Source organism: Bufo gargarizans, chromosome 3 (genome assembly GCF_014858855.1).
Source record: "Bufo gargarizans isolate SCDJY-AF-19 chromosome 3, ASM1485885v1, whole genome shotgun sequence".
Taxonomy (NCBI): domain Eukaryota; kingdom Metazoa; phylum Chordata; class Amphibia; order Anura; family Bufonidae; genus Bufo; species Bufo gargarizans.
Window position 1 is genome coordinate 8,242,048 of NC_058082.1, and position 14,044 is coordinate 8,256,091.

At 46.4% G+C, this 14,044-nt stretch overlaps 1 protein-coding gene across 1 annotated transcript in view; it reads left to right on the forward strand.

Annotated features, from left to right (window-relative positions):
* LOC122930589 (cGMP-dependent 3',5'-cyclic phosphodiesterase-like) overlaps window positions 1-14,044 on the forward strand; it is a 191,461-nt gene that overhangs the window by 12,671 nt on the left and 164,746 nt on the right. The window contains exon 4 of the mRNA XM_044284079.1: window positions 9,357-9,445. Coding sequence (XP_044140014.1) covers window positions 9,357-9,445 — 89 coding nt within the window. The remainder of the gene's footprint in view (window positions 1-9,356; window positions 9,446-14,044) is intronic.

The window sequence follows — 14,044 nt, forward strand, 5'->3', positions numbered from 1 at the left end:
TATGTCTGATGTGTCATAACTCTTGCTAGGATTCCAGCCCTCAAATTTTGTCTTGTTCCTGACCTTGACCTTGGATATTATTCCTGTCTTAGATTGCTCTTCTTGTTTCTGTTGTTCTTCTCCTAGCTCTGACCTCCATTCCTGACTATGCTCCTCTCTCATCCACTGACCCGTTACATTCTGATAGATCTCCTGACTCTGATTCTTGGCTCTGTTCCTGATCTCACTACTCCTCCAATCTGTGACGAGTCTGGGATCTGCAACCTAGGAATCTTGATACAGTAAAGTCCATACCTCCCTATGAGGGTTACAGGCTCTGTTATAAATGCTGGATGGACCACGAATTTCCAAGATTTTGAGACCCTGTGTCTTCACCATGAAGTATAATAGTGGTTTTATGGGCCAATGTGACATATTCTTTGACTTGACCACTGTATGGGCCATTCACATCTGTCTGATGTATCTTCACTCTCACTAGGACTCCAGCCCTAGATTTTTGATTTGGTTCCAGTACCTTAAAAACTGCTTGTCCTTGACTTTGTGATCCTTATTAACCAGGTTCAGAACTCTAACTCATCTCATCTGACAATATCCCAGATATTACCCCTAGATACTGAATCCGTAGCTATAGTCCTGATCCCATAGTCTACTGATATTACTGTTACCTACGTCACCCCCATACAATATACCACAGTGTGGATGCCTACAGGAGACCAGCTACAGAAGCCTCAGGATGAGAGCAGTGATTTTCCGGTTTGGTGCCTGGCGCTGGGGATTTGGGTGAAGCAGCGGGTGGTTAGCGCTGAACACATCAGACGGTTGATCTGCAGATGGCCAAGCTGAGAAGAAGAGAATGTGCTGTTCCCAGAGTCATCGCATTTTATCAGGGAAGTTTATTGAGCATGAAATTGGGATCAACTGTGTGTCAGAGGATGGAGGAAGCTGATGATGATGTGCCGCAGATGGAGGGGCATTCAGTGCGCCATTAAGGAGAATGTTCAGCCTGGAAGAAAAATGAACTCTGGCTGATCATCAGAGGTGACCTAAAGTGTGGAAGTGTCTAAGATCACCTGACAACCTTCAAGTTATACAAAGTCAAACATTGTCTACCATGGTGTAATGTGATAGTGTGTCATTATCCTGTACCCCGAGTGTCGGCGTCATTATCCTGTACCCCGAGTGTCGGTGTCATTATCCTGTACCCCGAGTGTCGGCGTCATTATCCTGTACCCCGAGTGTCGGCGTCATTATCCTGTACCCCGAGTGTCGGCGTCATTATCCTGTACCCCGAGTGTCGGCGTCATTATCCTGTACCCCGAGTGTCGGCGTCATTATCCTGTACCCCGAGTGTCGGCGTCATTATCCTGTACCCCGAGTGTCGGCGTCATTATCCTGTACCCCGAGTGTCGGCGTCATTATCCTGTACCCCGAGTGTCGGCGTCATTATCCTGTACCCCGAGTGTCGGCGTCATTATCCTGTACCCCGAGTGTCGGCGTCATTATCCTGTACCCCGAGTGTCGGCGTCATTATCCTGTACCCCGAGTGTCGGCGTCATTATCCTGTACCCCGAGTGTCGGCGTCATTATCCTGTACCCCGAGTGTCGGCGTCATTATCCTGTACCCCGAGTGTCAGCGTCATTATCCTGTACCCCGAGTGTCAGCGTCATTATCCTGTACCCCGAGTGTCAGCGTCATTATCCTGTACCCCGAGTGTCAGCGTCATTATCCTGTACCCCGAGTGTCAGCGTCATTATCCTGTACCCCAGGTGTCATTATCCAGTACCCCAAGTGTCAGCGTCATTATCCTGTACCCCAAGTGTCAGTGTCATTATCCTGTACCCCAAGTGTCAGTGTCATTATCCTGTACCCCGAGTGTCAGCGTCATTATCCTGTACCCCGAGTGTCAGCGTCATTATCCTGTACCCCGAGTGTCAGTGTCATTATCATGTACCCCAAGTGTCAGTGTCATTATCCTGTACTCCAAGTGTCAGTGTCATTATCCTGTACCCCAAGTGTCAGTATCATTATCCTGTACCCCAAGTGTCAGCATGTCATTATCCTGTACCCCAAGTGTCAGCATGTCATTATCCTGTACCCCGAGTGTCAGTGTCATTATCCTGTACCCCGAGTGTCAGCGTCATTATCCTGTACCCCGAGTGTCAGTGTCATTATGCTGTACCCCAAGTGTCAGTGTCATTATGCTGTACCCCAAGTGTCAGTGTCATTATCCTGTACCCCGAGTGTCAGTGTCATTATCCTGTACTCCAAGTGTCAGTGTCATTATCCTGTACCCCAAGTGTCAGCGTGTCATTATCCTGTACCCCAAGTGTCAGTGTCATTATCCTGTACCCCGAGTGTCAGTGTCATTATCCTGTACCCCAAGTGTCAGTGTCATTATCCTGTACCCCGAGTGTCAGTGTCAGTATCCTGTACCCCGAGTGTCAGTGTCAGTCTCCTGTACCCCAAGTGTCAGCATCATTATCCTGTACCCCGAGTGTCAGTGTCATTATCCTGTACCCCGAGTGTCAGTGTCATTATCCTGTACCCCGAGTGTCAGCGTCATTATCCTGTACCCCGAGTGTCAGTGTCGTTATCCTGTACCCCAAGTGTCAGTGTGTCATTATATCATACTCAAACTATCCAGAAGAATTACCTCTTTGAGTCTTCTGCTCTCCCTGTACATGTGAGGATCCAGTGGTTTCCTTTCTGCTATTCTCTGGGCCTCAGCTGATACATCATTTGTTAGTCATGGGAAGAGTAGACTACATCACCCATTATTGGGGTAACCAGGATATGGATATATGGAGAGTTCGGATATCTCCCGATACACAGCTACAGATTTAGGACCTTCAGGACCTTGGATAAGGACGTCCTGTGGCGAAACCAACCTCGCCACTGGGTTTTGGAGAGGACTGTTTAAAAGCCTCTTGCCTCAGGATTATGGCCCATAGTAACTGTAAAGGAGAAGACAGACCGGCCGCACAGCTTAAATCTGTCTGTAGAATTGTGTTTTATGTTATTATGCGTTCGGTTAAATTGTATGTTATGTGAGGCACCCAGATAGCTAATATCATTGTATTCGTGTATTCTGAGTGCCATTCACCTAATGATATGCACTCAGACTTGAGCTATCTGGGGATATGTTAAATGTCTGTGTTTGCTGTGGGGGTGTCCCATTGTGTGTTTGGGTGGTGATTCCTGTCCTGTTGTCTCCACATGTGTATTGGCGATCTCCCCTTTGTCCTGAGAGATAATTGGATTGTGTTCGGTCGTCTCCGGGACAGAGGGGAGGAAACCATGATGCATTGTGGGGATATGTTGTATCTGTCCTGTATCTGCAAAAAACTGTAATAAAAACCAGTCTGGGTGTGCCAGCACTTCAGACCACTGCTTGACCCTCAACACGGAGCCTTGTCTCGTTATTGGGGGATTCCCTGTATGCTGTGGGAGACTGATTGCCAGGAGTGTAAGCTGACGGATACGCTTTTCCTGTTCGTCTGACTGACAGCTACTTGTGAGGTTCCAGTTTGGAGTGCTATTTTGTATCCAGTTCGGGAGGTTGGTGTTCTGCAGTAGCTGTGCCTGTCTCTCGGAAAGGGGCATATCGCCTAAACGGACTTTAACCCCTTGTCTGCTGAAACGGTGCCGTTACATTGGTGGCAAGCAGCGGGATCGTTCCTACAGCCAGAAGGACAGCTACAGGAGACACCATTTCTGTGGATTCTACAATTTAAGGGCAACGCATGTCTCAGTACAGTGACCCTAAAAGCACCAGGATGGAACCAGCAGTGGAGTACAGATACTCTGTGGAGGAATTTGACCGTATGATGTGGTTGCGGCTGAACTTCTTCGGACCCAATCCAGCTGATAAATACGTGAAGTTCGTGAGGAATCTAGTGTCTACGACCCTACTATACCGGGCAGAAGGTGACGGTCAGCTGCCACGTTGGGTGGACCTCCATCGGAAGTTACGGTTGCGGGACAGTGGGAGCCCAGTCTCCATTCCCCAGCGGCAGTGTGAAGTGCAGGGAGGGGAGAGCAGCGGCCTCCCTCCCCAGCGGCAGGCTGAGTTACAGGGGGCAGAGGTAGTTGTTCCTGCCCCCCAGCAGCAGAGTGATGTGCCGGGAAGGCAGTGTGAAGTGCAGGGAGGGGAGAGCAGCGGCCTCCCTCCCCAGCGGCAGGCTGAGTTACAGGGGGCAGAGGTAGTTGTTCCTGCCCCCCAGCAGCAGCATGATTTTTTGGGAATTGGGAGCCGAGTCTCCATTCCCCAGCGGCAGGCGGAGTTACAGGGGGCAGAGACAGTCGGTCCTGTCCCCCAGCGGCAGAGTGTCCAGCAGGGAATAGAGAGCCCAGTCTCCTTTCCCCAGCAGCAGGACACTGTATTGGGAGCGGAGGCGGTCGGTCACTCTCCCCAGCGGCTGGAAGTATGTATGGGAGAGGAGCTTGTTACCCCCTCTCCCCAGCGGCAGCTTAACGCACCAGGGGGAGACAGTAAGCCCCACAACAGTGCAGATGGGACCGTGGTCTCTGCACTTACAGCACAGGGGGTAGAGACAGTCGGTCTCCCCCTCCAACAACCAGGCTCCAACCAGGCTTCTTCCGTGGTAGCGCTGGCACCAGGGCTGAGTACCGCTGATCCCTGCCCACAAAGCAACCTCCACTCCAAACCAGGGAGCAACACAGAGACCGGGAGTACCAGCTTCCAACATAACTTTGGTGGATTCACTGGACAGAGACATGCTACGAAATTCAGCAGGTCCAGTATTTTGTTGTGGGTGGCCTGCCAGACTAACTCAGGTACCGACCGGCGTGAGGTCAGGTATCTGGTTAGTCTTCCCTGGGGGGGGGAGATGTGTGGCGAAACCAACCTCGCCACTGGGTTTTGGAGAGGACTGTTTAAAAGCCTCTTGCCTCAGGATTATGGCCCATAGTAACTGTAAAGGAGAAGACAGACCGGCCGCACAGCTTAAATCTGTCTGTAGAATTGTGTTTTATGTTATTATGCGTTCGGTTAAATTGTATGTTATGTGAGGGCACCCAGATAGCTAATATCATTGTATTTGTGTATTCTGAGTGCCATTCACCTAATGATATGCACTCAGACTTGAGCTATCTGGGGATATGTTAAATGTCTGTGTTTGCTGTGGGGGTGTGCCATTGTGTGTTTGGGTGGTGATTCCTGTCCTGTTGTCTCCACATGTGTATTGGTGATCTCCCCTTTGTCCTGAGAGATAATTGGATTGTGTTCGGTCGTCTCCGGGACAGAGGGGAGGAAACCATGATGCATTGTGGGGATATGTTGTATCTGTCCTGTATCTGCAAAAAACTGTAATAAAAACCAGTCTGGGTGTGCCAGCACTTCAGATCACTGCTTGACCCTCAACACGGAGCCTTGTCTCGTTATTGGGGGATTCCCTGTATGCTGTTGGAGACTGATTGCCAGGAGTGTAAGCTGACGGATACGCTTTTCCTGTTCGTCTGACTGACAGCTACTTGTGAGGTTCCAGTTTGGAGTGCTATTTTGTATCCAGTTCGGGAGGTTGGTGTTCTGCAGTAGCTGTGCCTGTCTCTCGGAAAGGGGCATATCGTCTAAGCGGATCTTAACCCCTTGTCTGCGGAAACGGTGCCGTTACACGTCCTATGTAGGATGATTACAGCTTCTACAAGGTGAAGGACGTTCTGACCCAGGATGCAGTCATATCAGAGATGATGGGGGAAGGATGAGTATCCTAATGTCTTGAGTTGGCATGAGCAGGATATAACACTGAGTGGACTTCTGATCTGAAAGCATTGTTCATGATTTTAGAAAATTCAGCACCTTGGAGAGGGACAGGAGATGACAGAACCCAAAGGACGTTCACACTTTTTCAACCCTGTGACTGTTGTGATGCATCTGAAATAGAAATGGAGCCCTTTACCCTCCGCCATGTGTTGTTCCAGACCCTCTTCCCCTCCTTAGTTGGTGACTTGAAGACAATTTTCCTCCTGTATGATGGACAATGATGAGTTGTTAATGTATGGACCATGGATCTGCGTTTAGTCCTCACTACGTCAGCTATATAACCACGCAGAAGAGGAGGGGGGTCTTGACTGGTGGTTTATGGAAGGCAGAGGGCATAGGATCCCACCAAAAAATAGACAACTGAAAATAGAGACCTATCCTGGCTGGTTACGGGATCGAGGACCATTCAGCACCAGGGACAGGGACACCACAATGAAACAGTGGAGAGCGGTCTCCGACATTGACCCCCAACCAGTAGTTCTGTGTCTGTCTACGTCACGTGGAGGAGCCCACTGCCTTATCAATAACTGGTGTACAGGATATTGGAAAAGGAAGGATATTCCTGGACTTGATGTCCAATAACTGCATGAAGCCATCTCATTAATTTCCTTGGAGAAGAGACCAAGAGAAACAAATGAGCTTAACCCAAGTCCAAATCAATCGTGTCCACAATTTGTTCCTTACTTATCAGAAGATAATAAGGCAAATTCAATCACCTCTGATCCAACGTATTGAACCTAAGTCCTCAGTGAACTGTCAACCAGACGTCGGTGGGATGTCCACACGTCTGGAGGACACACAGACAAAGTGATTGAGGAATTGTAGGTTCTTGATGTGGCCATATCAATTGCATCCAGCAGTGACCACATTCTCACTCTAGTGCCCCCTACTGGTCTTCTTTTCCATTGAACTTTATTGTCTTACCGCAAGGCACTACCTGATGATGTTAGTTTGATGGAAACCTATGTATAATGAGTTTCCTCCTCTGATGACATGGTCTTTTAGACCTCATTCCAGTGTCGTCCTTCAGGTTACCTATGCTATGTTCTTCATACTGTTGTATAGACGCTGCTATAGTGGATGGAGAATACCATGTGGGCACAATTATAGGGATGCCATGATAGCATAGGCACTACTGATTCCTGCTGTTGACATTAACTTGGCCTTAAGTCTTGCTTCTTGTCTTGTCCTTCTGGTTGACCTTCAGCCTTACAGTTCCCATTCTTGGCTTTTCCTTATTACTTCTGTAGTTGCCTACAGCCATAGCAGCCTCACCAGCACTCCATTCACACCTCCTGCATTGTCCTTCAATTAAGTTCTGTAAATAACCAGAGGATAATCACCCGGATGTTCCTTGAAGCAACGTCCTTACTTCCTATAAAGATATAAGTGAATACCAAGGCAAATTATGGAGTAGGTTATATGGAATATCATTGTGCAAATCATGACACAAATTACTGTGCAGATCATGGTGGAAATCATGATGCAGATTTAGGTGGAGTTCATGCTGGTGATTATGGTGTAGATCATGATGAATCATCTTGGTGCAGAGTACTGTCCAAATCACAAGATGCACAGATTGTAGTGCAGACCGTGGTGCGGATCATGGTGCTGATTATAGTGAAGGCCATGGTGGAAATCTTGCTGCAAATTATGATTCAGATCATGATCCAATTAAGAGTACAAATCATAACTGTCACGATCCCTCCTGTGAGAGAGGTGAGAAGATCGGATAGACTTGCCGCACATGAGGCTATCTGACAGGTCTCTCTGTTTTCCTCTATGTATGTTGTGGTTTGGCAGGATCTCACCTCTCCTCAGGTGCCGCTCGTTATCAGTGATGAGGCTCTATATAGATCCGCCTCACACTGCTGACCATGCGGTTGATAGTTTCTGCTTGGAGTTGCTAGTGCTGGTTTGTCTTGGGTCTCCTGCTTCTCCATACACCTCTAAGCTAAGTACTTGTTGCCTTCGCTGTTTCTTATTATCTGGAGTGTGTTGTTTCTAGGCCTCAGGGAGACGCAGGTTCCTTCATTCTGGAAGGAACCAGCCGTCTCAGCCCATGCTACCTATCCTAGGGCTCGTCAGTTTTAGCAGGGCTTTAGGTATCCGGGGTATGAGTATTTCCACCATCAGGATCTGCTCATACTGGCAGGAGTTAGGGAAAGGCCTAGGGATTACTAGGATGTCACCATCCCTCTTCCTTAGCTTTTGAGGCCTAGATTGTTGTCTATTTGTTGTGGTGTGGATTTGGTGTTTTCCCTTCCCCTTAACCTGTGACAATAATGTAGACCATGGTGCAAATCATAGAGCAGACCATGGTGCAAATCATAGTGCAGACCATGGTGCAAATCATAGTGCAGACCATGGTGCAAATCATAGTGCAGACCATGGTGCAAATCATAGAGCAGACCTATAGTGCAAATCATAAAGCAGACCATGGTGCAAATCATAGTGCAGACCATGGTGCAAATCATAGTGCAGACCATGGTGCAAATCATAGAGCAGTCCTATAGTGCAAATCATAAAGCAGACCATGGTGCAAATTATAGGGCAGACCATGGTGCAAATCATAGTGCAGATCATGGTGCAGACCATGGTGCAAATCATAGAGCAGACCGTGGTGCAGATCATAGAGCAGACCGTGGTGCAAATCATAGAGCAGACCGTGGTGCAAATCATAGAGCAGACCATGGTGCAAATCATAGAGCAGACCATGGTGCAAAACATAGAGCAGTCCTATAGTGAAAATCATAAAGCAGACCATGGTGCAAATCATAAAGCAGACCATGGTGCAAATTATAGGGCAGACCATGGTGCAAATCATAGTGCAGACCGTGGTGCAAATCATAGTGCAGACCGTGGTGCAAATCATAGAGCAGACCGTGGTGCAAATCATAGAGCAGACCGTGGTGCAAATCATAGAGCAGACCATGGTGCAAAACATAGAGCAGTCCTATAGTGCAAATCATAGTGCAGACCATGGTGCAAATCATAGTGAAGACCATGGTGCAAATCATAGCGAAGACCATGGTGCAAATCATAGTGCAGACCATGGTGCAAATCATAGTGAAGACCGTGGTGCAACTCATTGAGCAGACCATGGTGCAAATCATAGAGCAGTCCGTGGTGCAAATCATAGAGCAGACCATGGGGCAAATAATAGAGCAGACCATGGGGCAAATCATGGAGCAAACCATGGTGCAAATCATAGTGAAGACCATGGGGCAAATCACAGAGCAGATCATAGTGAAAATCATAATGCAGGTCACAGTGCAAGTCATAGTGCTGAGAATGGTGCAGATCATGGAGCAAATCAGTGCAGACTAAAATGTAAATCATGGTGCACAGGATCCGCTACAAGGTTCAGTTATGGTGGGACCAAATGTCATGAGAGCAGAAGTCTCGTCTCCATTTCCTCCACTATGGCGGTCCTAACATACTGGTCACAGTGAGATGTCAGTGACATGTTTGGGGTCCACGAGTCTGCGCCCCTTGTCCTGTGTATAATGTGAGGATCAGCAGCCCCTCCCCCGCTGTCCCGCACCACTCACCATGACTTCTGTATTTCAGGACAATGCCTTCATCTACCTGCTGGATGCCGACAGCCGGTTGGTGTGCGATGACCCGTACCACGAGCTGCCACAGGAGGGAAAACTCAGGTAAGAAGACCCCGAGATGATGAGGATGTAGTGGAGGAGAGGGCTGACCAGGGGGTGAATAGTAATGCAATGTGGGGGCAAGAGAAAGATGCTGTATTAGTGGCAGACATGCTGTGTGGGGCTATCTGAAGTCCTGTATACCGCCATATGGAGAGGTGTGATGTCATATGGTGGTATACTGATGAATGACTTCATGCTGGGGGTTATTTATTTCGATTTCCCGTCGCATTGACTCCAAGTAATACAATAAAGATAACAGCCCTTTTCTAGGACATGGCAGCCCCTAGGCGAGCTCTAGTGAGGCGTCTCTCAGCGGCTCCCGGACGGGTCCATGTGATTATCTCTCAGGATGAGGCACTCGGCAGAGGGATGGTCTGCGAGTAATTCACAGCTGTGGCTGCGTGTCATTATCACCTGTGACAGCCGCTCCCAGCAGTTATTATACTACTGAGGAGCACCCTCCAGACACTGACGGCAGCGCGCCGGGGCTTCTGCGCCAGTCTCCTCAGGGAGCTATAGAAATCTACCGCAAGCACATCTAACCTAAAAAACTACACTGTAACGATGAGCGTGAGGGAGAGTAACGTGAGACGCTTATCACATCAACAAACCAGGAGTAAGTCTATGTACGAAATAAGGGAACCAGAAGCTTATCTACAGGTCACACAAGACCTAAAGGAACAGCATCAACTGAATGTCGCACTATTGTACACAAGGACAGTATTATAGGAGTTATATTCTTGTACATAGGAGCAGTATTATAGTAGTTATATTCTTGTACATAGGAGCAGTATTATAGTAGTTATATTCTTGTACATAGGAGCAGTATTATAGTAGTATATTCTTGTACTGTACATAGGAGCAGTATTATAGTAGTTATATTCTTGTACATAGGAGCAATATTATAGTAGTTATATTCTTGTACATAGGAGGCAGTATTATAGCAGTTATATTCTTGTACATAGGAGCAGTATTATAGTAGTTATATTCTTGTACATAGGAGCAGTATTATAGTAGTTATATTCTTCTACATAGGAGCAGTATTATAGTAGTTATATTCTTGTACATAGGAGGCAGTATTATAGTAGTTATATTCTTGTATATAGGAGGCAGTATTATAGTAGTTATATTCCTGTACATAGGAGCAGTATTATAGTAGTTATATTCTTGTACATAGGAGGCAGTATTATAGTAGTTATATTCTTGTACATAGGAGCAGTATTATAGTAGTTATATTCTTGTACATAGGAGCAGTATTATAGTAGTTATATTCTTGTACATAGGAGGCAGTATTATAGTAGTTATATTCTTGTACATAGGAGCAGTATTATAGTAGTTATATTCTTGTACATAGGAGCAGTATTATAGTAGTTATATTCTTGTATATAGGAGCAGTATTATAGTAGTTATATTCTTGTATATAGGAGCAGTATTATAGTAGTTATATTCTTGTATATAGGAGCAGTATTATAGTAGTTATATTCTTGTACATAGGGGCAGTATTATAGTAGTTATATTCTTGTACATGGGAGGCAGTATTATAGTAGTTATATTCTTGTACATTGGAGCAGTATTATAGTAGCTATATTCTTGTACATAGGAGCAGTATTATAGTAGTTATATTCTTGTATATAGGAGCAGTATTATAGTAGTTATATTCTTGTACATAGGAGCAGTATTATAGTAGTTATATTCTTGTATATAGGAGCAGTATTATAGTAGTTATATTCTTGTACATAGGAGGCAGTATTATAGTAGTTATATTCTTGTACATAGGAGCAGTATTATAGTAGTTATATTATTGTACATGGGGCAGTATTATAGTAGTTATATTCTTGTACATAGGAGGCAATTTTTATTGTTAAAACAAACAAACAAAAAATACATTCTTACAATACAAAACCCCAAAAATAACAGGCATTGTACACACAATGACTACTCAGCTAGAATGCCTATAGAATTATATTAAACTGATAAAGTCCATATTTGCTGGGGAGGAAAAAGAAGAGGGGGGGGGGGTCGGGGGAAACAAAAAACAAAACAAACACAAAATAACATATTTTCTGTTTTAAACCAAAGACACATTCCTCCATAATTCCCTATTATTTGGGTTACTCCTTTTCTCTAATGACTTAACCCACTGGAGCTCAGACATTATTTGGTTTACGGCTGTGGTGTGGTGGAATGGCTCATTGTGTATAGACACGCGGGTTCTCATGTGCCAATGGTAGTATTTTATGACAGAAATGATCAGGTACATTGTCCCCCTGTCTACATTCCTATTTCTGGATGGAACAGCATAGATGATGTCAGGATAAGTCAGGGACTGCAGTAATGGGATGTTTAGCTTTTGTGACACCTCTTCCCATATTCTCCTCCCACCCCTGCAGTCAGATATGAAGTGCTCCATTGTCTCCTCCTGCTGACAACCGAGAGGACAGTTCCTATCTGAAACACTTAAAAATTTTAGGTTACCCCTAACAAATAGCTTTCCATGTAATGACAACCAAGCTATGTCAAAGAATTTGGCGGGGAGACGTTTCCCATTGAGGAGCTTCAGACTTTCTTGTAACGTGCTAGTCACACAATCCCTCAAGACTAGTGGAGAACAAAAGAAAGCCCTACAGATCCTCACATATAGATCTTTCCTTGGCTTACCCTCAATGTAGGACTTCTCTATCTTCCACCTTCTCACACACTTCAGCCCATAGTCCAGGTACTGGGGGAGGTAGTCACTCGTCCATCGACCCCTCTTGAGACTGCCGCCTCGCACCCAAGATTCTGCAAAAGGCAATATCCAGTCCCGGACACTGTTCACCCACAGGGAGCTGTTCTCTGAGTCCAGGCAACCAAAATTAACTTTTAGAAACATGGAGTCAAAGAACACCCTTGGATTCAGCATATCCAACCCACCCTCTCTCCTCTGTAGGTAGGTGATCCCTCTTTTTATCAGGTTCAACCTGTTCCCCCACAACAGTTGGAAGAACAGGCTAAAGAGCCTAGCGGAGAAAGATTCCGGCAAAGGAAAAACGACAGAGACATACAAGAAGACAGGGACCAGGTAAGTCTTCAACATTTTAACCCTTTCTCTATAGGTCAGCCTCCAGTTCTTCCATCGCTGAACCTTTGCATTTCCGGCTTCCAACTTCTCTTCCCAATTTAGTTTGCCGTTATCATCCCTCCCAAATTTGACCCCTAGGATTTTAATATAGGTGGAGGCTCTCACAAATTGTGGCAGATCAAAATCTGGATCACTGTCTGATATCCAAAGAGCTTGACTCTTCTCAAGGTTGACCAGAGACCCTGAGGCCTCCGAGTAACTTCTGATGGCTGCAGACAACATCTCCACCTCACGAGGCTCAGATATCACTACAGTCACATCATCCGCATAGGCAACAACACTCAGGGGCAGGCAATGGGGGACCGGCACCCCCTGAAAACTACACTCCTGCAGTGACCTCAGGAATGGGTCTAGGGCAAATACATACAGCAGTGGACTCAGTGGGCAACCTTGTCTCACCCCTGCCTCAACCCTGAAGGTATGACCCTGCCAACCATTGACCAGAGGAAAGCTCTCAGCCTCGCAATACAAAGTCTTCAGCCAATCGATGAATTGCCCCGGAATACCGTACTTTGACAAAGTGGCCCATAGATACTCATGATCTACTCTGTCAAAGGCTTTAGCCTGGTCAAGACTGACGACATATCTCCCACACCTCAGAGCTTTACATCTCTCAAACATCTCCCTTATCGAGAGGACTGCTCCAGAGATGTTCCGCCCTTTTACTGTGCCAAACTGACAGCCTGACAACAGTGCTGAGGACAGACAAACTAATCTAGAAAAAAAAATTTTTGCCAGAATCTTTCTGTCGACATTCAAGAGGGCAATCGGCCTCCAGTTCTTGATGTCACTCGGCTCTTTACCTTTGGACAGCAGAATCAGCGAGGACACTCTCATGGATGGAGGCATCAGGTGACTTTCTAAACAATTTGTATATACATCCACGAGGATTGGGGCCAAGAGGTCTCTGAATGTCTTATAGAATTCTGCTGTTATCCCATCTGGACCTGGTGCCTTCTTCAGATGTAACTTATCAATGGCCTCTTTAACCTCCGCCACTGTCAAATCTGCTGTCAAAGGAGAAAAGTCCAAATCATTAGTATCAGGGAGCGGAGTTGCCTCCAAGAATTGGGTCATCTTGTCACTATCCAAAACCTTCCTCTGAAACAAGTCAGCATAGTAAGATCTCACCACCCCCAGGATACCCTCCCGAGATTCTTGCAAAACACCCTGGGGGTCAGTGAGACCGGTGACAGATTTATTTGCCACTTGCTCCCGGCAATTCTCAAAGGGATCAGGAGACCCTAAGGTCCCATAATCCCGTTCAAGAACCAGGGAGGTATACCTGCTGTACTGATACTGCCTCATCTCAGATTTCAGCCGGTCAATCCTTTGTTGGTCACCCCCTTCCGCCGAATAGAGTGACTCCAATTCTTTCCGCAGCTTGAGATACTGGCCATACTTACTCTTCCCCTTTATAACTGACAGTCTCTTTAAGAGGGATCTGATCTCATCCTTGACATCCTCCCACCAGTCGG